At 40.9% G+C, this 25,964-nt stretch overlaps 1 protein-coding gene across 2 annotated transcripts; it reads left to right on the top strand.

The window, feature by feature from the left end:
- LOC133954856 (calcium-independent phospholipase A2-gamma-like) lies at positions 1-23,670 on the top strand. 2 transcript variants are annotated; one of them, XM_062389369.1, is made up of 10 exons: positions 1-152; positions 971-2,277; positions 2,623-2,772; positions 4,473-4,624; positions 4,936-5,030; positions 6,539-6,710; positions 7,346-7,403; positions 7,736-7,930; positions 18,653-18,848; positions 21,431-23,670. In XM_062389369.1, the coding sequence occupies exons 2-10, from the start codon at positions 1,039-1,041 to the stop codon at positions 21,706-21,708; spliced, it is 2,535 nt and encodes an 844-aa protein (XP_062245353.1). In that variant the 5' UTR covers positions 1-152; positions 971-1,038; the 3' UTR covers positions 21,709-23,670. The 2 variants fall into 2 exon arrangements, with proteins under 2 accessions (XP_062245353.1, XP_062245354.1); XM_062389370.1 differs by having other exon boundaries at positions 1,143-2,277.
- Positions 23,671-25,964: the final 2,294 nt, after the last annotated feature.

The raw sequence follows: 25,964 nt of genomic DNA on the forward strand, positions 1-25,964 counted from the left end.
GTCATGTCACGCTTGAACATAAGTGTCCGGTCGAATGACACAGAGTATTGCTTCACGTTATTTTACTCCGTGTTGACGATACGGGAACATGGCGACTAAACTTGAGCGTTAAATGATTTCCGGCTTTCATGAGACGACGACATAAAACACAGGTATCATTTATTTCTCTCCGTGTGGCCTGTGTGAATGCTAACTCAACTAGCTGCTCCACTGTGTGTGAACGAAGCTACCAGTTAGCTGCTGATGTGTTGCCCTGAATTTGTTAGCTGGTGGTTCACCTCTCAGTTTGGTGCAGCTACCGTAGAGGTTCAAATGCAACGGTTATTAATGCCTATATTAATCATAATATATTTTTTTATGAATAGTTTTATTTTGCAATTTCATTCTTGCACTGTTTGAACCGTTTTAAACATAAACAAAACAAACACTTGCACCTGCTGTACCATTATTTGACAGGCTATGTTAGTCTAATGCTGAACTTTATATAGCTTGAGTTGCATGTCTTTAACTCTGTATTTATATTTGGCTCCAACACTACTCTATTAATTGTGTCCTTCAATCACCTTATACTTACGATGTTTGTATTATATTATAATATGTCCATTAGCAAATACCTATTTACAGTGACAGCTTTGTAGTAGTTCTGGTGGCTAGACTTCCATCTAACTGCAGTTTACTTATTTTAGAACTATTTTCACCTTTTATTATTGTCCTGCTCTTGTGTTTGACTGTTTTGTGTGCTACAGGATGCCTACATTTCTCTCTGGATCAATGAACTATCTATCTATCTATCTATCTATCTATCTATCTATCTCAATATCTATCTCAATATCTATCTGAATACCTAGAGACAAGAATTAGGAGCAGCCTTAGAGCCACCTCATTTTCATCATATATATATATATTTTTTTTTCTTTCCTCTGTTTCCTTCTGTCATCTAAATGTCACTTTTTTTGTTGTTCATCACCAGGTTAATGAGGAGGGAGAGTATAGACCTTATATTTGTCTGGATGTCATAAACTCTTATGACCTGACAGAATGATTCATAGATGTGCTCCAAACACGTGGGGGAAAGTAAGCGGATATCTGTTGTGGCAAAGACATGCAGCATCACTTCCATTGTCTGATACCTCTCACTGTAGGATTCATGCACAGCAACCTGGTTGCAACAAGGCCGGTCGTCTCATCTGGAAGCGCTCACACCACCAGAGGAGCAGGGCTCGTAAAGGGTTGCTCTGTAAAGCCAACCAGGTTAGACAAAGTCTGGGACTCCACACCAGCAGCCCGTCTATGAACACTTCTGCTTCACGTTGGACGGCTGGTCTAAGCCAACACATGTCTCGGGTCAGGAACACGCTGGACACAGTTTCTAAAGCTGTGAGTGGGACACACTCACAACTTCTCTCCAAATTAACCAGACTAAAACCAAACTCTTCAAAGGCTTTGAACAAGGCTGAGGTCAGTGTTGAGTCAACGCCAAAAGCTGAGGAGGGTTTAATCACAGCTTCTCCTGCTCCCAACAATGCTGCTCCTCCTTCTACAACCACTACACCCTCACCTGTTATTAACTCATACTCTGCGAGACCCTCTGTTCCTTCAACTGCTGCTGCATGTGATGCAGGTGCTGCTACCTCCACCCATTCTCACAATTCCACATCAGCGACCATCGCTGCCACAGTTGTGACTGGGCGAGAAATTAAGGAGAGAAAAATGAAGCGTGTCGTTCCTCCTGTCAAAGCCAGTTCTTCCATTGTTAAGAACGAAGAGCCTAAAGCTTCATCGAGCAACTTGGAGAGCAAGAATACGACTCCCAAACAACCCATAGCACTATTCCATCCCAGCCCCTTTTCAGTCAACCTGGATGAGACGTACAACTACCTGTCCCATCACATCAACGCATACTTTGGCAGCAGTACAAAGACTCAGGAAAAGAAAGTGGACAATGTTGACTGTCCCACTGCTTCCTCTCAGGGACAACAAACCTTTGACCTCACTCCAGTGTCTGATAAAAGAGGCGCTGCTCCTCCAGTTACTCCTCCTTCCTCTAAGAAGGGTCTAGGACACTACCTGTCGTACTCGGCGCCCACTGTGCAAGCCTTCGTTGGCAGCTACATTGCTCCCCTGGTCCCCAAATTCAGGTCAGCAGAGTCCAAGACTGCTGCAGTGGCCGAGAGGAAGATCGAGGAGGCAGCAGTGAAACAGGTTGAGGCCACTGTTAGTAAGGAGCAGAAGGCCGCAGAGGAGAAAGCCAAGAAGCTTCTACATCAAAGGGAAAAGGTGCGTATAATACATAGTGACATTTCATTTCTAAATCATTCTCTTTTGTATGAATATGAATGTGATAGTTAGCACACACTTTTAGTAACTGGTCCTGTCAGTATCTTAACGGTGTGCCATAGGATAATATGTAAACTTTCTGTCTTTGTTTTGCAGACACAGACTCTAACGATGTAAAATATGCTCTCTGTCTATGTTTGAGGGAAAATGTATGCACTCATCTCCCTGAGTGCATACATTTTCCCTCAAACACAATTTTTCCAAAATAAGACACTTTTGGTAGGCAGAGATTTGGCCAAGCTTTTATTTGTAACACTGAAATCTAACTGGCTGCATATCCTCCAGATTATTGCCAGGGTAAGTGTAGACAATCGGACTCGGGGTCTGGTCCAGGCTCTGCACAGGGCATCAGATGTTAGGGTCTACATCAACAGAGTGGAAGACCTCAGCTACCATCTCCTAGAGTTTCCAGAGACTCGTGTTGTTGCTGTCAAGGTGAGAAATCTGAGCTGCCCTGCTCCCCCTTTTCCAAGAAAGCAAGTATCCTCTCTTACATTTGGCACAAGCTCACACTGTAAAGACAGTGTTTACTGCAGCACATTTTTTACACCTACGTACATAAGCGTGTTATATTTGGATTGAATTACTAAACAGCTGTAGAATGTGAATAATGCAGATACTGGCCTTTTGCTTGTGTTTGGGAATTTCCCCATACCAGGCAAAATGTCAGTTTGTCAGCTGTGGCAACAGCTTATGTTATGCTCTGTTTATTGTCAGAGCCACGCAACTACATGCAGACTGCATACTGTTGCATTTATTTATGTCTCCGCCTTATCTGTGATGGCGTCAGAAACTCATGCGGTATTCACCTATTTATACAAATAAGAACAAGTTGAAAGGTACTCGTGTGTGAGGAAGGTTAATCCTCCGTGAAAAATCAAAAATAGTGTTGTGCTCAAAGTATTACTGAAAAAATAATTTGCATAGCTTTGAAAAAGACAACAGAAATAAAGGACATCATTGTGGTGACTGACTGACCTGAGTTCCATTAATAGCACAGTAATGATGTGAGAAGAAAAATGTACTCTGACACATTAACTCCTGTCACCTTATTCAGTCCATGCGAACACCTTGAGTCAAGGTCACAATAATATTCACCATCTAGATTATTTGTAATGATGACTGTATCATGTGCTTTCACTTGTCCAGTCAGTTTGAGAAAGGCAGCGGGATCCTATGTCTTCTTTAGGATGGAGTTTAAGCAGTTAAAGTGATGCATGTGCTTTAAGCCAGCTGTCATTAATTTATACAAATATAAATTTGTAATGATTTGCACCACACTTGTATCATGTCATTTTACTGTAATGATTTTTCATTTATAAAATAACTTTAATAATATAAATCGCATTGGGAGTTCTACCTTTATTAATATGTGATGTAACGTCTCTGTGCAGGAATCTGTCAATTGTCACATGAATTCACTTGTTTATCAAATCTTAGATGTGAATCTCAGATGATGCCAAGGGACTTGACATTATCAACATTACTGAACGTGTCGCTCTTTATTTTTACCATATATGTTTCATTTCCGTGTGGCTATCAATGGCAAGACTGTTTTCCCTTTTGGTAAATGATAATCCTAAATCTGTGATCAGAATTGCTTGCTTCATGTTTTACATCTACCCAGTGCTTATTTATATGCTTGACTCAAAGGTGCTTAAACTGAATATAAAATGTCTAATAGCTCCAAAAAATATCCAGTTTCTGAAGTGATACGATATAGCCCTCTCCTCTCCTCTCCTCTCCTCTCCTCTCCTCTCCTCTCCTCTCCTCTCCTCTCCTCTCCTCTCCTCTCCTCTCGTCGCAGGTTCATGTAGCTAAAGGGGAAGTTTTGTCAGGGAGAGTTTGTCAAACTCAAAACAAAACTGGCAGAATATATGGAATGCTTTATGACTGTCTGTGAAATACTAAGGAAGATAGTGCAGGCAGCAGCATATAAAATCAATTCATACATTTTAACTGGGGAAGCAACAATATTAACTGATCAAGTAACCGATCTAGCCTGGCCATTTCAAACTTAAGTCCATGCTCTCATTATTTCCTCTCCCAGCTCCACTTTCCCTCAGTGTGCACATAATCACGATGGGTTGATTGACTGTTTTTCCTTTGCCATGGTGTGTGTGTGTGTTCCTCAGGAGAGGGTCATCCCTTGCCTCCTGCGTCTGAAGCAGGCCACTGACCCAGGCTTGAGGGCAGCAGTCAGAGAAGCCCTTGCTCTGGTGGGCTATCAGACGCCTGTTAAAGGTCGTGGTGTTCGGATCCTTTCCATTGACGGAGGAGGTTTGAGGTACAGATTCTGCTCTTTTTCTTTCTTTTCTTTAGTGTAAGATATAATTAAATGATGTCCTTTCAAAGTGGAACTAAATGGCATTTTACTCCAGCTGAGGTCCTTTCAGAATATTCTGAAAAGAATTTCACTGCCTCTGTTGGCAGTTTCATTTAGTGAAGTAGAGCTGTTGAGAAATATTAACTGTAAAAAGACAAGGATTTATGTTTATTGAGAATAAGATTTCACTCTTTGAACCCAGTTCTGTTGCTCTGGTTATCATCTTATTATTAAGTGGCTCTGCGTGTATGTGTATGTCTTTGTACCTTCAGGGGACTTCTCGCGCTTCAGACTTTACAGAAGCTGGAAACCATGACCGGCAAACCCATTTACAAACAGTTCGATTATATCTGTGGTGTCAGCACAGGTATGTTGTCCTGCTTCCCTAATTCTACACGTGTGGGGATTATCAGAGTCACAGCACTGATCGCACACTGACCCACTTGGTGCTCTGTGCTTCTTTTGACCTCAATCTCACCGACATATCCACTCTAATGTCAACCCTGCTGCTGTGCAGTCGATGTAGGCCACAGAGGGTAACGCTGGTTCAAATTGTTTAGCTGCTTAGATGATGAATACAATTACAATATTGATATTTTTTATCAACATTTTTCATGATTCATATTTTATTACCTCCACCAAGGAGGTTATGTTTTCATCATAAGCATCAGCAATTTTATGCAAAACCTACTTGACGGATCACCGCAAACTTTTTGGAGGGTTGTGGAAAGTTGCCTTAGATATATTGGTGCGGATCTCATATCAGTGGGTGGATTCAGGAACTTTTGAAAATAACTTTTTTTACATTTACCAATGAGTGTTTTAAATTTGATGCAGCTTGTTCTAGTTAGTTAGTTAGTTATTTTAGAAATAGAGTGTACTGTGTTGACTTGTTTGGACACAGATGAATGAATCAAATTGACATGGAGTGTTATAATAATATATTCACAAACCGAGAGAAGAAAATTAAATTAGCCAGCACTGAGGGGCAAACACAGAAAAAAAAAAATATATATAAATATATGTATCTAAATGCCCAAAAGTATCTTAAATAGAAACCAACAGTGAAACAACAGAGTTTATCTCAGTTATTTAATCTTATTAAAAGTTGTAAGTTTTTTGGGGGGGTTGGAGCTAGAAACATTTGGTTTTGTCAGCAGGTTAATATATGCTTTTCCTTTGAATGCAAATTTACCACAAGGGGGTGCTGTGGATTAGTGTCCCATCATCTGTTACTTTTCTGTTCAGCAGATTGAGAAATGTTGATTCGTTTTCAGAGAACATTGCTCATTAATCATCACCAGAAGTTTCTGTTTGTCCTCGGTTCAGTTCTCCCAGTCTTAATCGTCAACAGTTGGAGGTACTTCATTCCTAAGATTTACTGAATGTTGTCGAAGCCCGATGTAATTACCCTGCTAGATCAAATCCTGTCCACACATTTAAAACCCATCTGGGCCACATCTGGTCATTTTGATCACCCACATCATTCAGGTATAGAGCCCAGTTCTGCCCACACAGCTCTGTGTCACCTTGTTTATCTAATCAAAGATCCTCAATCAGGAAGACGAAGGAAATGACAAGCATTTGCCAACACTGTTATAATCATGTTCACTCATTCTGTACTCATCTGTTGCTCATCAAAGGTTGATGTTACTCTCAACTGTTATTAATTTAAGGAATTAACCTTTCATCAACTCCACACCTTAATAATAACATATTATATACACAATTAGCTGTATTTACATATTTGTTATCAAGATTACCACGTACATCGATGTACATACTGAAGCTTTTAGTCTTCATGTTTCCAAAAATGTAATTTTGTATATTGTTTTATTTCTTAGTCGCTGTCCCTCTTTGAATGTTTTTCCTCAGGTGCTATCTTAGGGTTCATGTTAGGTGTGTTCCAAATCCCGCTCAACGAGTGCGACGACCTGTACCGGAAGCTGGGCTCAGACGTTTTTAAGCAGAACGTCATTGTCGGCACGGTGAAGATGGGCTGGAGCCATGCATTCTATGATAGTGCAGTCTGGGAGAATATCCTCAAGTCAGTTCCACTGCTGTTGTGATTAAAGCTTAAGTTTATGTCTGAATCATCAGTCATTTTTACAATGTCAATATAGTAATGTGGTAAACCCATGATGCCTGATTGATTGTACGTAATAGAAGAAATACAGTAATATGAAACTGTATTGTAGAAATAGATGGACCTTTGCCTTAAACCTCACATCTGCTCTTTGTTTAAAATAATTTATTTGCTAAGTCTGTGTGGCCTTGTATTTGACAGTTATGTGTCATAGCCCTAGCCCATGAAATCAGATGATCGATATTCAAGAAAATTTTTACTTTCACATGTGAAATGTTCATTATTATTATAATGTATGAAAATCCCTGTAGACTATATGCTTGTAGGGAAATTTGGATGCGTGTATTTAAGAATGAAATCACTTTATGTTTAAATAAGCTGAAAAGTCTTAAAAAGGTTGGTAATTCTGGTAAATACACATGTAAGTGGTCCGTTAAACTAATTATGCGGATCATAGAATTATTTCAGTTCCATTAACTCATATGCAGGATGATTTTTTTTTTTAAAGCTTGCAGATAGATTTCTGTAATAAGTAATCGTACTAACCAAAACTCATAAAGCCAGAAAATAGCATCATCCTCTCTTCTATTCCACAGAGAGAAGATGGGTTCTCAACTCTTGGTGGAGACTTCAAGAAATGCAGAATGCCCCAAGGTGAGCTGTGTAAGATGACCTGACTCTTTCTTCCCACTGTTCTGGTGCTGACCCGTGGGACTTCGTCCCATCTTGTTTGCAGGGATACTACACAGAAAGCTCCTTTCTTGATCTAAGTTTTGTATTTTTTTTTCTGGAAAATATACCAAACTCTGTAGGCTGCATGGCTAGAGAAGTGTATATGGTTTTATTTCTCTGCAGACTACCCTGAGATGTTATTAAATTGATCATTCAGCGTGTCGGTGTAGAAATTGTTCCTGCATCTTACATCCCAACTTAAGTAAAATACTGCTTCAATCACATTATACTGTATGTATTGTCTTTGTCTGTAGGTGGCAGCGGTGAGCACCATTGTTAACCGGGGCACGCCACTAAAGGCTTACGTATTCAGAAACTACAACCTCTTACCTGGGGTGCGTTCACATTACCTTGGCGGCTCCCAGCACCAACTCTGGCAGGCGATCCGAGCCTCGTCAGCAGCTCCTGGGTATTTTCAAGAGTTCACCTTGGGCAATGATCTCCACCAGGTCAGTAACGTTCTCCACAATAACTGATTTCAGCCGGGGCAAGTGCCCCCTTGGCCCCACCCCTTCTTCTGATCTGAATTAAATCTGCAAAAATTTCACAGAAAGTTGATACTCCATACCTTGATACAGAAATGTATGAGATGTCACACAGAATCAGGGTGTGAATTGTTTTACCTGGTAATGATCAATATAAGCAAGTAAATGGTCATGACCCTTATGTATGTGTGTTTATATAGTCCCTAGTCATCATTGGAGAACCTCAAACCAGCAGTGAGGTAACTTCTTGACCTGTGTCTTTGGAACCACATCACCTATCATCAAACATTCTGGACCTGGGTTCCTCAGCCCAAAATCCAATTAACAGTTTCAGAAAATGTATTTTCACTTCTGTTCAAAACACAAATTTTCTTCTGCAATGCTGTGCGAGTCCTCAGGCCTATGAATATTTAATTCAGTTACAGTGTAATGTAACTGCTCAGGCTTATTTTTTCCCTTTCACATTCTCGTTTTCACACCCTCCCTCACTTTCACATGGTTCTGCAGTCCTCTTTCTGAGAAATACTGGGCTTGTTGTTGGTCTGCCTGATGCACATGTTGTTCAGTCTGTTGATGTGGAGTTTGAAGGATTCCGAGAAGCCTAGTTAGAAAAATCCTTGGCACAGCCAGAAGGAGGGGAGGATCTCTGTTTCCGTCTGTCAGTGTTTGTTTCCAGTAAATTACGGTTTGACAGAAGAGTGAGGGGCAGAGTCGCAGTGATGCATACTCAGATCTATCCCCAGTAAACAGGTATACATTAGCCTTCAGCAACATAACAAACTGCCGGTCCACTCTACCGGTTTACTGATCAATACGTATGGCTATTTACCTTTTAAGCAAGGGCTTAGCAGATTGCAGGAGAAGGAGTATGACATCACATCAGAGACATATAAGAAAAAACAAGCAACTGGGTGATATTTACCTCTAAACAGAAGATGCACAGTCCTTTGAAAGGGAAATTGAAAACACCCAGATAATATACTGGAAATGCATGAACAATAAGTCATAATAGATCATGGGTCACACTTTAGGGAATTTATCAGTGGCTAACCTTAGCCTCCTCTTCCCCTTCTGTACTAGTGAGGACAAGAATAAAAAACAAACAAAAAACATTTGCCCCCTGTGGCCTGGTTAACTGCGTCATGGCTTTGGATGTATGCTAACATTTGTGAATGTTAGCCTACGATATTTGCTTTGCATGACTGTTGACCATTCCCTTAGATGTCTTCTGGAACATTCATGTGAGGGGTGCTGCCTGGGTCAAGAAAGCAGGAGGCAGGACATGGTATAAATTCTGCAGAGGAAAGGACATTGGTCATAGGCTGTCAAATCTTGATTTACAAGTTGACATCTTTGTCAATGTCTTCTACGTGTTTGGCTTCTCTTTTTCATTTCTTCCGTCTTGGATTAGAAACGTCACATTCAACTTACTCACTCTGAATTTTCTGGAACATGTTCCTCCTGTATTCTCACATGGGCTCTCTCAGAATTATCTGGACATTTTATAAGGTGCTTGGCTAAAAAAAACGGGAAATCTCCAGAACAACTTAGTCGATTCATTTGCATTCTCACATATAGCTCTTGCAGAAAATGTAAGAAAAATGACCTCAGTGCTTGTCTGAAAGCAGCTCATGTTCCACTTCTGTTAAAGCATTCTGTTGGTGTAGCTTGGGTTTGACTTGTTGCTTCCAGATCTCAACATCTCCTTGAATTTGACATTCAGAACTTAGATTTGGCACTCAGACCGACAAACACAGCGCAGAGCTCGTGTGGCACAAACACATATGAATGAGCATGTGTTTGCTTCAAAGTCAATATCCCCTGTAGACGAGCTCCCAAGCTCTTAATTGGAAGCTGTGTCGGTTGTGTTGGTCAAAGGGGAAGTGAAGGAGCAGAGAATGAAAGAGACTGGTTGATGAAGAAACCTACCTGTGGTGGGAGATTCCCCCGCCTGCCATCTTGCAGAGCTCACTCTGCTCTGAGATGCATTAATTATCCCAAAAGCAGCACTTCCCTCATCACACACATGTGTTTGACTGCTGCATCTGCCTTAGAATGAAAAGACAATCTAATTATGCGATGCTATTCCAACCGCTGTTAGTCAGCCGCCAGCAGGAAACCTCATACTGCGAGAAAACGAGACGCCATCAGTAGTTTATTATATTTAACACACTTGACGTGAAGTCAGTCACTGGTGTTTTATTAAAATGTATTTCAAAAGAAGCTTTCACAATGGAAAACATATTGAAAATACAAAAAAGATCAGTAAGCCCTGACGGTTGTAATCTAGCCGTGACTCAGGTTTCCTGTGTGATCTGAGCTAATTTTTTCCACTTTCTACCCTGTTATTTATGGGATGGTTTTTACCTGTGTTCACTCTGCCTGAAGATATTCTGCTATCGTTCATTTAGCTCTGCTTCTACAAATGATATAGACTTTTAACACAGTCTAAACATGTTCAAATAAAAGTTTCCTATTCATGAATGGATTCAGAATAAAATGATATCTACATGGAGTCGGGGGGGCGGTAATGAATGATACAACATATGACTCCCTCCCAAGCACAGTCAGACAGCAAATGGTTTCCTTTACGGGTCTTTAATGAAGACTTGTTCTCCACATCAAACCTGGAGAACAAGTCTTAATTCTCTCTGCAGAGGGACTCGTTGGCTGCATGCTCTTAAAAGGTATCTTCTTATCTTCTCTTTACAACTTAACATAAGTACTTATCATATTTTAAGGGCATTAATATCTCTCTTAATCAACAAATTACTACATGCTACATCTGCTAGCTTCTCTGTGTCTCTTCTTCGTGTGTTTTTTCTCTGTTTCTTCTAGATGGTTCTTCTCAAACATGCAGCTCAGCGGAGGCTTCAAAATAAAAGTCTTATCTCTAATTACACAGCAATGCTATTTACAAATACAAAATAAACATTGGGAAACCTTTATAACATATTACAGTAATATAGTGGCAATAATATACAGTAAAACAGTTTCATCAACTGCACCAGTGTCTCCAACTCCTGCTCCTGTCAAGTCATAGCTCAATGAAATTGAACATCTTGAATTCTGAATTTTAGATATTTAGAGAAAAAAACACATCAAAGCAACTGAAACTCATAAATAGAAATTAAAAAAAGGCAATGCTGGAATTGACAAAAACCTGTTTCATTAAATCAAACAGAAGCGTCTGTTGTTGCGAGAAATTTGATTTTCGAGTAGATTCCGATATCAAAATAGGAAATTTTACATTTCATTGATAAAGCAAACACTTATGCATCCTGATTTAAATAAGTATTCGCAAATGTCATTTTTATCAGTTTTTTAAACTTGAATATGAATGAACAGTGTAAAGCCAAAGAACATTATATATAATACAATGAACTCCTTTTAATAAACCACTTCATGCAGCATTCTGCCACTTTCTTTCCTCTTCTTGTGAACCTCTGGCCAGATGCAGAGTGCCTCCCAGCCTGATGACTCAATTTACTGGCTATTTGAAACCGGTCGTGAGCATAGCATGCTGTCTGTGTGATGTCAGGATTCCCTGAAGAGAGAGTCATCTCGCTCTTCTCCACAAACGCCCACAGAGTTTTCCACTTAATTTAAGCTCCAAACAATCACTCTTTTGTGCTGGAAGAGTGCAGGAGAATTTTCATGCCATGTGCTGAGCGAATGCCCGAGTTCTCAAGCGGCGTTTTAAGAAAGTTCTGATTGTTCTGTGATTCCGCTGGAAGAGAAATCTGTCTTACGATGATCCAGAACTTTAGACTCACACTGGGTACACTGGGGAAATTGTAACTCGGAGCAAGACCTTTTGAAGCAGAGCAGCCACGGTTTTATCAAAGTCTCACACTTGCAACCGCAGCCATGGAGGGGGATACCGAAGCGAGGGAGGGAACAAGAGAGAAAGAGTGGAAACATAGAGGAGATGAAGGGAGGGAGGAGGCGCATGTTCCACATTAAGGCTTTCTCTGTTATCTCTACTCTAACGAACACAGATTCAGAGGACTTGAGGCGTTTTGACAATGGATGTCGGGGCATGCGTGGAATAGTGAGGGGGGCCCAACTTTTCTTTTTCAAGCCTGGTTGCTATGGCTTCTCCTGAGGCACTGGGGAGGAATGGGCGCATGATTCGTGCCCATTTCTGCCAACATTTGATGGGAGCGTCGGATCAGTGGGCAGTCACCCTCAGCGTAGCTCTTGAGAGCCACAACAAGGCCTCACACTCAGCAGAAACACTTCACACAGCAAGAAAAAAACCAACATTTATTATATCGATAATGAATGAGTCATTAATGAGCCTAGGAAATCAATATATGGCTCCAAAATGGTTTGATTGTGTGTGAAAATACAAGTAAAAGTTAAGAACCATACCAAGAGAGCAGTTCTTTTTTTCTTTCTCTAATTGTAAAGGTCTAATAAGGTGAATTTATTGGTCATATATTACACAGGTGGTGGATTCAGAGAAGTGACAGACAAGATAAAGCTGAGCTTTGAGCCACATCCTCATTCCTGCCCTCTCTCCTCCTGAGTTAAGCCCTGAGAGCTCGGCCCTGGAGGCTGTTGGAGGACGGCGCTCAAACTTGTGAGCCCTGCTGCAGACATACTTCGGCTCTCGGTCTCCCTAGTATAAAGTCATACACACGGATTCTGTCATTGTCACATTAACTCGGTTTCCTCGAATGAGCAGTCTTTTGGTTCTTTTGCCCAGAAATGTTTTCTCAGATACACTAACACTTGCTTGGGGATATGTACAGTCCACTGATTATTTTTGACTGGTTGCTGTACAAAAGCTTCCCTGAATCTTCCTGTCCTGCTCAGAGTGCACCACACAGGCCTCTCTCTCAGTGGCAGATCTAGGATTTTTATAAATAAAGGGCCAAAATGGGCCAGCCAGATTTCACTCATGTCCAACATCCGTCCACAATTCCTTATTCAGTTAAATGCACATTTAAGTCATTTCATATTGACTGTTAGCTCTTTAGCTTCAATCAAAGCCACACATTTTGGAATATATTTTGAAAATCAGGGGCTAGTCAGATTACAGATGGGGCCAGTAGCCCCCTGGCCCTGCCCCAGGATCTGCCCCTGCTCTCCCTGCCGTGGCTCCAGATGAGGTTTCTTGTAATAAATCGCTGTTTTAAACCTTGCAATGCAATGTATTGTTATGCAGGTGAATGTTAAATTGCCTTTGGTAAACGACATAGCATAGAAATTGATGTTCAGAAGAGGAATTATTATGATGGACAGAAAAAAATATGCTTTCTAATATGAAGTTGTCAAATATTCAGATAATGTCTCAAGGGAATTTAATCATAAGCGTAAGGGGGTTTGCATTAATTGCTGCAGTTTAACCTGAATGGCTTCAGCCGTCAGAGATGACTCATTGTTTCAATAATGGCTGTACATGTGTGGTCATGAATTCTAAAAATGTGTGGGAAAAAAGATAGCTGTGCGCAGTAGATCTCAATTGCTTTGCCGGCCTGGGGGCAAAGCTGGCACTTGCACACATGGGTCCCTCGCCTATTGACAGCCTGGAAAGACGGCTTGAACCACAATGTGACCTTTGGGGCCTATAAAGGAGAAAAAACGCAAAGAGGAGAAGTGGTCGACGTAATTGCATAATATGGCATGAAGATCTTTAACTTGACCCGGTCGCCACTTGAGAGCGGCACTCAACACACTGACACCTTTGTCAGTCTCATCTTCACTGGTGACAGTTGTGGTCTTTCATGTGGATTTCACGCTATTGCTAATTCATCTTACTCAATGAGAAGATTTCTGTTTTTGATCACATCGATGGCAGCGGAGAAAGGTTCTTTTTTTTTTTTAAATGTCCTTTTACATTTATAAGAGTGCATACACGGTGCCTGATTATCTACTTCATGGATAGAATGCTGTCTCTGGAAAACAGAGACAGGCTATTGTGACAGACATAATTGTATGTCTGTGATATATGTGATGCTTCGCTAATTACTCATTTGAGAGAGGGGACTGTCATTGGCAGCGTCTTTTAATAAATCATGACAGAGCTCAGTGCCCCTCAGTCATGCTCTGCCAAAGTAACCAAAGAAGAAATTGTAGAGACTACAGCTGCTCACTGGGGCTGTGATGTAAAAGCTACACCAGATGCATGTTAAGGGCTCGCCTCTATTAGATTTAAGCGAGTGCTCCTTTTTTTCCTCTTTGCTGTGGCCTCTCATAACGACCTCCACGACGAGGCGCCGCTCCAGCTCACCCACGGGTTAGAGAGGGAGAGAGAGATGCGGAGGCAGTCTAAATGAAGAGGATGAAGTTTGTTGTCCCAGCTAATGGGAGCTGACACACACTGGGGCGTGAAATGACTTTTACTGATCACGACGATAGCACCTCGTTCCTATTCAAATCAGCACTCCTGCTTTAAGACAGCTTAAACTGGCACAATGAAGATAAGCTCCCATGAGTTAATGACAACCGCAGCGCGAGGGACATATAAATCATGCTCGTCTTCATTTTGTTTATGTTTATGACGGCTCATATAATGGAGTAGCTTTTACTTCAGAATACGCTGTTTGAAGTTGTTCCTTTTAAAAATGATGGTTCAGTTTAATTGGCCATCTGACATTGTGAAATATGTTCCCAAAGGTGCAGGAGACCTGATTATGTAAAAACTTGCTTTGTTTGCGAATAGTAAAATGTGAGCAGCTCTTTTGTGAATCCGCTATTAGACCCTGAAGGGAGAGAGCGAGGTCAAATGAGCTCTGATCCTCAGAGTATCAACAAACAGGCTCCACTGGAATCAAGATCCCTGTTTGAGGAAACCATTAAACCTTTCAGGAAGCCTGAATTCAACCGTGGCATTTCAGAAGTGTGCTTCCTCTCTGAGTCTAGGGTTAAACATCTGTCAGGAGTGTACCCTGCCTTTGTTGCCACATTGTATTATGCCACAGCGCCAGTGATGGCCAGTGGCCGGAGGCATTATTTTTTTGGTTTGTCTGTCAATCTGTCTGTCACTTTCTTGGGAAGATGATATCTAAAGAATGCCTCTAGGGAATTTCTTCAAATTTGGCAGAAATGTTCAGTAAGATTGACGACTGAACTGTTGAGAAATTGGTGGTTACAGGTCAAAGGTTAAGGTCACTGTGACCTTACAAATCACATACAGTAAATGCTCTTGTGAATATAACATCTCAAGAACACCTCAAGGGACTTTCTTCAAAATCTGTCCAAGCATTCACTTGGACTACAAGATGAGGTGAATAGAAGGTCAAGGTGATGTATTGTTCTTGTGAACATGATATGAAGAACACCCATAGGTAGTTTGATTAATTTTGCACGGCGTTTCCTTGTACCCAAGGATGACCTGATTAGAATTGTGACCTCACAAACATTTTTTTTGCCTTGTGAACATGTTATCTAATCTCAAAAGAATCATTTTCAAATTTGAGACAAAGGTTCACTTAGACTCTGATTAACTGATTAGACCTGGAAAACATTTTATGGAGACCGAAACTGAACTGGTTGTCCGTCAGTATTTCTAGTTTGCACTGGGTGATTGAGTCATTGTAAAATACAGGCTTACATTACAGCTATAAATCCTTATAAATGGAAGTGACCTTTGCTTTGCGTCACGCTGAGTATTTGACAGGCCCCTTAAGTTTGTTTGTGTAGTTCGCAAAGCTCACTTGCAGTTTTTCCTAATTGGATCAATGTTTTTGACCTCCTCATCCAAACATACAATGACCTCAAGAAACCCTTGATTGAGAACGTGGCAGTGGACCAAGTGCGGATATATCACGGAAAACTTGTCTTTAAAGAGCCCAGGCTCTGCCACGGCAGCTTCAGCATCTGCCCAACTGTTCTCAGTCTCACTGTATTTTTGAGTTCGGTACCATCTCTGACAAGGAAGCTTGTTTGGTCTTGACAGCGATGGAAGGAGATGACGGATGAAACTTGCAGTATCTCCTAAATAATTGATTCCTCGGAAAAGTTCTGAGCGCCACACACAAAGAAATCCCACCAGTCTTCCGGTGGCACCACAAATCTTCCTCGCTGCCACACACCAGGCTTTCCTCCAAGGGCACGACTATAATCACCGGCTCTGAATTGCTCGAGCAGGTGCACTGAAATAGAGACAAGTTATAGTATTCAGCTCCCCAGCTCACAGGAGCATTGTGCAGTTGGCTTCTAATGTTACACGGCTGGGCTCTGTGCGTAAGGCCGGTCACTGTGCCTGTGAAACTTGCCCCCAGCAATCAGCACAAAGGAGCCATAACTGGGCCCAGACTGCTGCCGTAATTTCTGCTAAGTTCAGAAAATGAAACCCCTCACAGAGCTCCGAGAGATCACAACTGATTCCAGCTGCGTTCATCTGATGCTCTTTGTGCTACAAGTCCCTCTGAGGCTCTTTTAGGAGCAACTGCAATCCAGGCATTTTCCTCTTGGTCTGGTCAGACATGCTTCTGGTGCTGAATGACGTGCCACTCCTTTGTGGCAGAGTGAAATCATATTTTTCCATCTCAGCAGGTGAGATGGGTGCTCTCATAAGAGATTCGCCATAAAGTTAATGTAGGATTTTTAGATTATTATTTCAATCCATTATCAAAAAAAGATAATTTATTCACAAATCAAAGAAAGTTCCTCTATCAGACAATTTGATTTAAGGGACTGGAGACATTAAATATTTCAATGTCCATCCAGGTTTGTCTTTTACCCAAATACATTTTAGTGAATGTGGTGATTCTCTTAAGCCACGTTTTGACCACAGGAAGGAACTGAGACTCCTTGCGGGGGAACAGGGTCTGAATAAAGTTCTGGGTAAATCTTTTTACTCCGCAAAATGTCCCAAGTCAGGGAGTAGTTATTTATGAAAGTCCCGGGAACCTTTGGAGTCAGACTTGCAGCGCTAACCATTAACTGATTGGTTGAGTTGTCAAGCTTTGTTATCAGCCACCAATTAGAAAAACCTGGAGCTGCATAAACAAGTTTTAAAATGTATACTGTTCTCTTGTAGCCACATTATGGAGCCACAGATGAAAGCCTACGACATTTGACAGAGATCCAGGTCCCACTTTCCATCCCATATTCCGTACAGTTTGGTACAGACAACAATTTACCCCTCAGGATGAATTCTAATGACTTTTAATGAATCATGACCAAATGTGTCCAAGATAGGTCTGCAACCAACAATTATTTATATTATTGATTAATTTCCCAATCATTTGAATGAGTCATTTGTTTGTAAAATGTCAGAAAATGGGGAGAAATGCGCTCATCATTTTCCTAAGCCCGAGGTACATGTCCCCAAAAGTTTAGAAATGTCTGTCAAATTCTCTAGAACCCAAAAATATTCAGTTTATTGGCACAGAAGTGTAAATAAACAACCAAAAGGACGCAAAAAATATTTATCTGTCAAATTAGATGCAAATTAGTTTCCATTTAATCAAGTGTGATTCTTTCAACTCTAATCTAATATTTTAGTGTTTAACCAAATTCCTGAAAATCATACATTTCCATCAGCTGTAAATATACTGTGTCGATGGAAAATTGATAAACAGCAAACATTATACCTGATAAACATGAGCATGTTAGCATTGTTATTATGACCGTATTATCAAGTTGTGAGCATGTTTACTATAGCATCTTTCCTTAGCATGTTATTATGGCTGCCTCTAAGGTATTCTTGGGTCATTTCATTCACCCTGAGAAGCCTGAAACAATATTTGAATGTGCCATAGTTTTCATATCGAACTGCAATATCAAAAGTGACAAGTCATTCAAAAAGCATCTGTGATTATCTGAGCCATTACTTGATGCAGTGCCTCCAGGCTAACCACAATACCCAATCTCTTTTGCAATTTATTTTCCTGGTCTTTGGGTTGATGATACAATTTTGCAGTCGATCTCCCCAGATGATTAGCAGACCTTTGCCTCTATAGGCAGCCCTTTATATTTCCCATCACGCTGTGTGCTCTCATATATTTCTATAGAATGGTTGTTTGGCTGCTACACTGCTGAAGCGCACTGTAAACATGGGATGTTCCCTCCCCCTCCTGCCCCAAGCCTCAGTGTGAATGAATCCATGTGACATGCGCTGCCAGAAACACAAACCCACAATATTGTATGCATTGACTCTAAGCAGGCATTCGCTTTCGATCAACCATGCAGATTCACACTCAAATACACAAGCACTCGAGTCGTCCCCCTGGAGTGTCCCGAGACCCTTGGGGCCCCGCAGCTCCCACACCCCCAGCCTGGCCTCTTTAATGAGGACTGAGGACTTAATTGATCCTGCTGCCAGCTCGCAGCCCTGCGGCCCCTCAGCCTCATGCCTATTCAACAATCCCCACAGCCTCACCAGTACACTCCACCATCGCCTTGGGTACACTATGGATCCAAAGCAAACGCACTCCTGGGTGGGTGTTCGATATCAAAGCCTGTCTTACTGAAAATGTGAGTGATGAAAAAAACAACCATTTAGCTCTGTGCTATGTAGACTTACAAGCTGCTCTGGAACCGCACACTGAGTTGTTTTGTCAGATGCTCTTTAAAAATGTCATCCGTCGAATGTTCAAATCCAAGAAAGGTTTTAGGCTTCATATGCCAATTAATTTGTTTCACCAGGACTGTGGTCTTGGCATAAAGCACCATTCAAAGCCTTTTAATGTACTCTCTAACATGGCACTTCCTCTGTTTTGTGCACAGGATGGAGGTCTGCTGATTAACAACCCCACAGCACTGGCTGTCCATGAGTGCAAGTGTTTGTGGCCTAACACGCCCTTGGAGTGTGTGGTCTCGCTCGGCACAGGTCGCTTTGACAACCCTGGCAAGAACAACACCACTTACACCAGTCTGAAAACCAAACTCACCAATGTCATCAGCAGCGCCACCGACACCGAGGGTAAGTGACTGCAGGGTCTCAAAGATGCATTAAGTAATCTCGAGTTTCACAAATCCATATCAGACTGACCTAACTGTATCTTGGTTGAGTCTTTATGGTCTGCCTTATTATAAAATCTAATTGTATAAAAACTAGTCTATGTAGTTTTTCTTTTTGTTGAAAAAATAGGGTAAACACCTTCGAAAATATACTTAAAGGGCACACAACTGGTTTTACATATAGATAGAATGGCACCAAGAAGACCACATACCGTACCTCCACCAGGGGAACAACAGTCCCAATATGAAAACTCATATAAATTCACTAGGTCCAGATTTGTGTGAATCTAAACCAATTTAGACACACATATAGAAATCAGTCCCTTAAACATGCCAGATTTTTTTTTCATCTAGATCCATACATTACTCTCTGATAAATCAAGGAAGATTTTGAATATATCTCACAACATTAAAGAAAAAATGGAATTCCTGGAAACGCCCCCTTAGGTGGACCCACACCAAAATGTTCCCTGACCCATATTGCATTCGACTAAATTCAGTGGTAATCTTTCAAGTCGTTTTTTTATCCTGACAGACAGAACAGACAGAACAGACAGAACAGACAGAACAGACGAATGAAAACATAGCCTCCTAAAGATCAGTGTACCTGTCATGAGGAGAAGTTACTAAAACAAACTGAAAATAAGGACAAACAAGTCCTCAGGGTTTTCTTGGTTTGGGCTTGAACACTGTAAACTCTTAGTGGAAAGCCTGTTCTAACTGGAGTTTTGCAGTTGGAGGATGTGGGTGTTTAACAAGAAGAGAGGGTCTTACAAAACATACTTTTGGCTGCATTATAGGAATTTTTGGATCCATTTGTGTCTTGAGCTTCACTCATACAAGGGACTATAATTCAGGATGTGTCATGTTCTGCTACTTGTCGACTATTGATCATTCTATAAGCTGTGTCTTGTAAATCCTTAATAGATCTGCAAAAATAGCTCATATTTGTTTGATTTAATCTGATTAACTGTACAGTAGCTCTGCGACATTATAGGTCAGAGTTCAATGCATCATATTGTTATTGTTTCCTCGTTGAAGTATTCAAAAATAGGAAAACTCTACGTATTTTGTTAAGGGAAACAATCTCATCACATAACATGTGAGATGAAACTCTCAAATAGGAACGAGCTCCACAGTACATTGATGAATGGATGTCTGTAAATAGATGGTGTGCAACCTAATGTCACCCTCTGGAATTGTTATGCCAGCACACTGGTGACAGCCAGTGGCTGAAGGCTTTATGTTTATAGGTTGTTTGTGCGTCAATCCCTTTTTTATTGTTATCTCAAGAACGCCTTGATGGAATTTCTCCAAATCTGGTACAAACATCAACTTGGACTCAAGGATGACCTGATTTGAATGTGGAGGTCAAAGGTCAAGGTCGCCTTACAAAACATATTGTTGGCCTGTTGAACATTTCACAAGTCTGCTTTAAAGAATTTCTTAAAATTTGGAGCAGGGGTCATGTCAGGGGTCAAAGGTCCCAATGATCTCATATGAGTCTGGGAAAAAAACGTATATTGATAGAATCTGCACTGGAGGATGGCGGGCCAACAACTGCAGGAGATTATGAATGAGGTTTTGATGTCATTAGTGCAGGAAGAAAGTAACGGAGCAAATTCGAAAAAAGAGAAAATGATCAAGGGTCATTTTAAGAGCCAACACTGAAAGTTTATCCACATTAGTGTAGAAAATTTTGTTCTGGATACGTCCCATTGTGGCCCTCTGCAGTGGCAACAGCCTCTTCCCTCTCCTTATCACCTCTGGACACGGACACCTCTGCTGTGCCTAAATTTGGCTCGGTCTCCTACCTGCTGTTGCTGCTTTGGTACAGTGTGTGACCTAGATGCTTCTCTGTGCCTGCTACTCCTGTATTTAGGTTTAAACTCTCCCTTGCCTTTTTCAAAGCACTTTGTTATTTAGAAACAGCAGATTAGCGAGAATGTTTCCAAAGCTCCCGTCCCTGTCCCAGCCTCCGTCTTTGTCTTAGGTGTTTTAGTGGAGCTTTCTTTGGAAGTTTTTTCTGTCTCTTGTTGAGGGTTTAGGACAGAGGATACCACTGGTTGATAAGCCCTATGAGACAAATTTGGATCTGTGAATATGGGCTATACATAAACAGTTTGACTGATGATTGATTATAAAATAGTAAAAGTTGATATAATACCTTCAGATGAATAACTGCCTGAGTTTCCAGCCAGTTTTAACAGAGTTCCTCTGAGCTGCTGTGGGAACATACAGGACTCGCAATCAACTCGCAGCTGTTTGTTTGCATTTGTATGTTGATGACATTAAACCTCTCAGATGAAAACAGCCATGACAGGCAGGCCAGACATTTCCACTTGTAAAGCCTTGCACATTTTGGCCCTGAGCGCTTGCTCTGGAACATGTAATGCTGTCAAGGCACTGACAGATAAGCTTTGACTTTACATGCCCTGTTCACTGTTAACACAGTGTTTGAATGTTTGTGTGTATTATAAAGTTAATCGTCTGTTCCTAATTTAGTTTTTGTGGCCTGACTTTCACCTCTCTTGCTTCCCCCAGAGGTCCACACCATGCTCGACGCCTTTCTCCCTCCTGACACATATTTCCGCTTCAATCCCTGCTTGAGCGAGGAAATTTCCATGGATGAAAGCCGAGAGGAGAAGCTCAGCCTGCTGCTGGACGACGGCGTCCACTACCTGGAGAGGAACGAGGAGAAGCTGAAGAAGGTTACCCGCATCCTCGCTAGAGAGAAGAGCTCCGTCCAGAGGATGACGGAGTGGGCGAGGCTCAGAGCCGACATGTATAACGGTCCCTCCTTTCACTCCTCTAAGGTGTAGATCCAACGTAAGCCACTTTTACTTCACATGGAAACATGTCCTTTTATTCTAAATTGCCTAGAAGAAGTCTTGTCACCATGATTAGTGTGCCAGACTTGTCGACTCCTTGTAGCTTTGAAGAAAATTGTGTAAACACAGGAATAGGTAATGTATCCAGCATGCCAACACTACCATCATCACTCAGGCAACACTACCTTCATCACACACGCAAACTCAAACTCTCTTTCAACAGTTAGTGAGTTTCAGGTTTTTGGCAGAAAAAAAGCATCTGTTTGCCACTGTGGTTTGGCAGCTTTCAATTTACCGTTGCTTTCAAAGACGATGTGTCCAAAGGATGTTTGGATTTGGGAAATCCGTGAGAGGGATTCATTAACAGCCTCACAAGCAAATGCATGTTGTATTTTTAAAGGAAGAGTTTAACATTTTTGGGCATTGTGCGTATTGACTTCCTTGCCAAGAGTTTGGATGACCAGATCAATACCACATTCATGTCTGTACAGTGAGTATGTAGCAGTCCGAAGACTAACAGACTGGGGACTAGCTTTATAGGAGATTCTAAATTGACCGTAGGTGTGACTGTGAAAGTGAATGGTTGTTTATCTCTGCATGTTGGCCCTGTGATGGACTGGCGACCCGTTCAGTGCCAGCTGGGATTGGCTCCAGTTCCTACGTGACCCTCAAAGGTTAAGCAGTATAGATAATGGATGAATGATTGTATGTGAGTATGAATCCTCTAGCTTAGCTTAGCACATACTAGAAGGCGGTAGGGGGGAAGCTAGCCTGGCTCTATCCCGAACTGTCATCCTTGACTCAGCTATCCCCCCCGGCTGTGTACAGAAACGAGACTTGTATCGAACTTCGCGTCTAACTTTCAGCAATAAAGCAATACAAAATGTTTTATTCCTTAAAGGAAATAAAAAGTTGTTTAAGTATGTCACCTAAAACGTTGATCTATCCCTTGATATATCATGAACTACTGTAAAATGCTACGGTAGCATCAAGGATTTCTTTCAGACTGTTTTATCCCAAGTGAGCACTTTTGAACAATTTTATTTCCTTTGGAAGATTTGTTTTGAAAACCAAATACAAAAACCTGTGTTTGTACAGAAACAATATGTAGATGGAATATATGTGTTATTTAAACGGTGTATTTGTTTGGCTTTGCCAACATATCAAAACAAGAATGTAAAGAAAGAACAAGAGAGGAACAATATATTTGTAGATGGTCAAATCACGGTCAATGATTTCACAGTCAATTTGCACATTTAATAATACGTCACCTGGTCAACTATGTGATTGCATATTGATCAGTGTAACAGCTGTACCACTTCAACCTTTACTGTATTACACATGTTATATTTAGATTTTACGCACAGAGGCAAGTCAGTTTGGGTGTACGTTGCAAATATTTCCTGTAATTAATGATAATAATTATGTATAAATAGCATATATATATATGCAAGTATTAAGACCTATTATAATGGAGCCAACCTGTCATCAGGATTTACTTTTATGTGTTATTTTAAACCTTAAAAGTATTTTAGTTCAGTTTTTCCAGAAGCTTTTACCATTGTGTGCTTGATTGTATGGTTTTATGGATTCCCCACAGGCTATGCACATTTTCTGCTCCTTCTTCAGAGTTCACTCTCTCTTTGATGCGTCTTCTCAAAAGCCTTTTTACACCCTCTCTACCTTGAAGTGCTGAGTTTCAGTGCCCACTCTGCTGTACTATGGCGTTTATTCAAATCATACAAGTATTGGCTGGAAGACTGACTCAAGAGAGATTTGTGCGTATTGATTTGTCATGGCTGCAAATGATCCTGTTGAATAAACCAGAAAAAAGCACTGTCCTCACGTTTAACCTGTTCAGGTACTGTTCAACTCAGATATTGTCCAGATTAATGTAATTCCACTGTTCTCATGCTTGACGTTGTATGTAATTAAAACCCGTCACTGAACCTCGCTGCAACTCGCCTCTAATTATGTGAAGATTAGCTGATTGTGATCTGAGGGAAGCTGCTGCGGATCCTCACAGGAAGGAGGCATGTGTGGATATCAAGTCGGAAACTTGTTCTCACAACTGCATAATTACTCGAACAGCGATCTGCTCTGATACGCATCCTTACCTCAATTTCCAACGTGCTTTGCTTGATTACCAACAAATAGTGATGTATGAAAATCCTGACTGCAGGCAGATGTGGTACTGCATGTGTCTGTCGTCCTTCTGAGTGTTGTTTTGTGTGTGTGAGGTAATGTTTGCATTTTTTCAGGGGAAGGTGATTTGAAGTACCGTCCCTGAATAAAAGAAAGGTTGATGAGATGAGATGTGTGTGCAAGGCTGTGCTCAGGCACCTGGGTAACGGCCCTGGCCGGTGATAGATCACATTTCCCTCCAGCATAAACACTTTACACCGGCAGAGCTCTCCGACAACTGCTTACACGCATGAAATCACAGCGATGGCCGCAACGGCGTGTTCTGCAGAGGAAAGAATTCATAGTGTAGGTCGTTTATGTATGTTGTTTTTATTAAGAATTTAACAGCAATACAAATGAAACAGTAGAAGTAGACAGTCACTGAATATATAATTTAAAGAGTATCCTACATAGTTTTCAGTCTAAACACAACAAAGTAAAGGTTTAGTTGTAACTAATGAAACCTGTTAATTATCAGTTTAGTTATTCCACAAAATTCTGATCTTTTCACAGATATTTGCTTAACCTCCAGTAACTGAGAATAACCATCACCTCTGGATGAAGAGCCGTATTCTCTTGTCATCTACTGATTTATTAAGGATACATTTAGAAATGTATTATATGCTCTTCAGTCTGTTCTGCTTTAAATCTACAGAAGCAAAGAGGTGTTACATTTTTTAGAACAAAAGGAAGTTGTTCCGTTATTTGTCGACAACTTTTCTGACACCAAAGCACCAGAATGATCAACATAGAGCAATTTAGAAGTTCTTTTTTTGCTCTGTAATTAATGACCTAGCAACTTTAAAAAGGCGATATCACATTATTTGACATCTTTTAACAGAAAAATAACCGATCAACCGCTCACCACTATGGTAAGTAAGATAAGGTAATCTAGTTACAGTACTAGGCTGCAAATAAGAAATTACCAGTCAAATTGTTTCTCCATACATACAGAACATGTTTCTGTGTACACCTGTCTACCAAGTCATTTCAGTTTATTCATTGAGTACATTTAAAAAGGACAAATGTTAGCCAAGGTGCTGCACAGACCGATGAGAATCCCAATCAAATGCAAAAAACACATACATACTGTAGTTACGAGTATCAAGTGAATGAGCAGATTACATTCAGTGTCACCTAACTTCTGAGTGTAGTATTCCTGGCTGCAGGGATTTCTGTGAGAAGTGGGGCTCACCTCTTTAGCTGCTGCACCTCGAGACAAGATCAGAACAATTGCTCTGTCCACTGTGCTGTGAATACCTGCCGTCTGCACACGTTTGAAATTCTTTGTTTGATCCCGAGGAGTCTTGTCTCTGGTCACATGTTGAATCTCCAGACTGATCCAGGGTAAGTTCAGTGAGGGAGGAGAGGGGATTCACTCACAGTGATGAGGAGGCAACTCATTGTTTTAATAAATTGATTTCAATTAAGGACATAGTGTCAGAGATGTGAAGCATAAAACCTGTTTCAGTTTTTGAGAGAATGTGGATCAACTTTCAGTGTTGGCTCTTAAAATTACCCTTGACCATTTTCTCTTTTTTAATTTGCTCCTGTACTTTCTTCCTCTGACTCATAACTGTGACACAGAAGTGAGGAAAGTTTAAACCCTTAGATTTGGTCATTAAAAAACAGGGAAATGATTAATTGAACATATCAATTCTTTATTTAACCATGAGGTAAAAAGAGAAGATTGTGGTCATTTTTACCTCTACTATGTTTACACCTGTGTCTCTGTGTTGGTGTATTGGTTAGCAGGATAACCCAATACATTTTGGTACAGATTTGGAAAAGGGGCGAATCTAGATTTCGTTTTCTCTTTCTTAAACTATGTATTATGATGAAGGAGGTTATGTTTACATCTTTGTCTGTTTGTCAGCACCATTACACAACAACTACTGAATAGAATAACACAAAACAACATGGGGAAGGATGTGTTGTGGGTCAGGAAAGAACCCTTTTTATTTTGGTGTCGATTTGTATCAGGGGCGGATCCAGGATTCTTTTTTTCCACCTTCCTATTGTGAGGTAAGATGTTTTTTCAACACTTTCCCCACATTTCCACG

The sequence above is a fragment of the Platichthys flesus genome, chromosome 6 (genome assembly GCF_949316205.1).
Source record: "Platichthys flesus chromosome 6, fPlaFle2.1, whole genome shotgun sequence".
Classification (NCBI taxonomy): Eukaryota; Metazoa; Chordata; class Actinopteri; order Pleuronectiformes; family Pleuronectidae; genus Platichthys; species Platichthys flesus.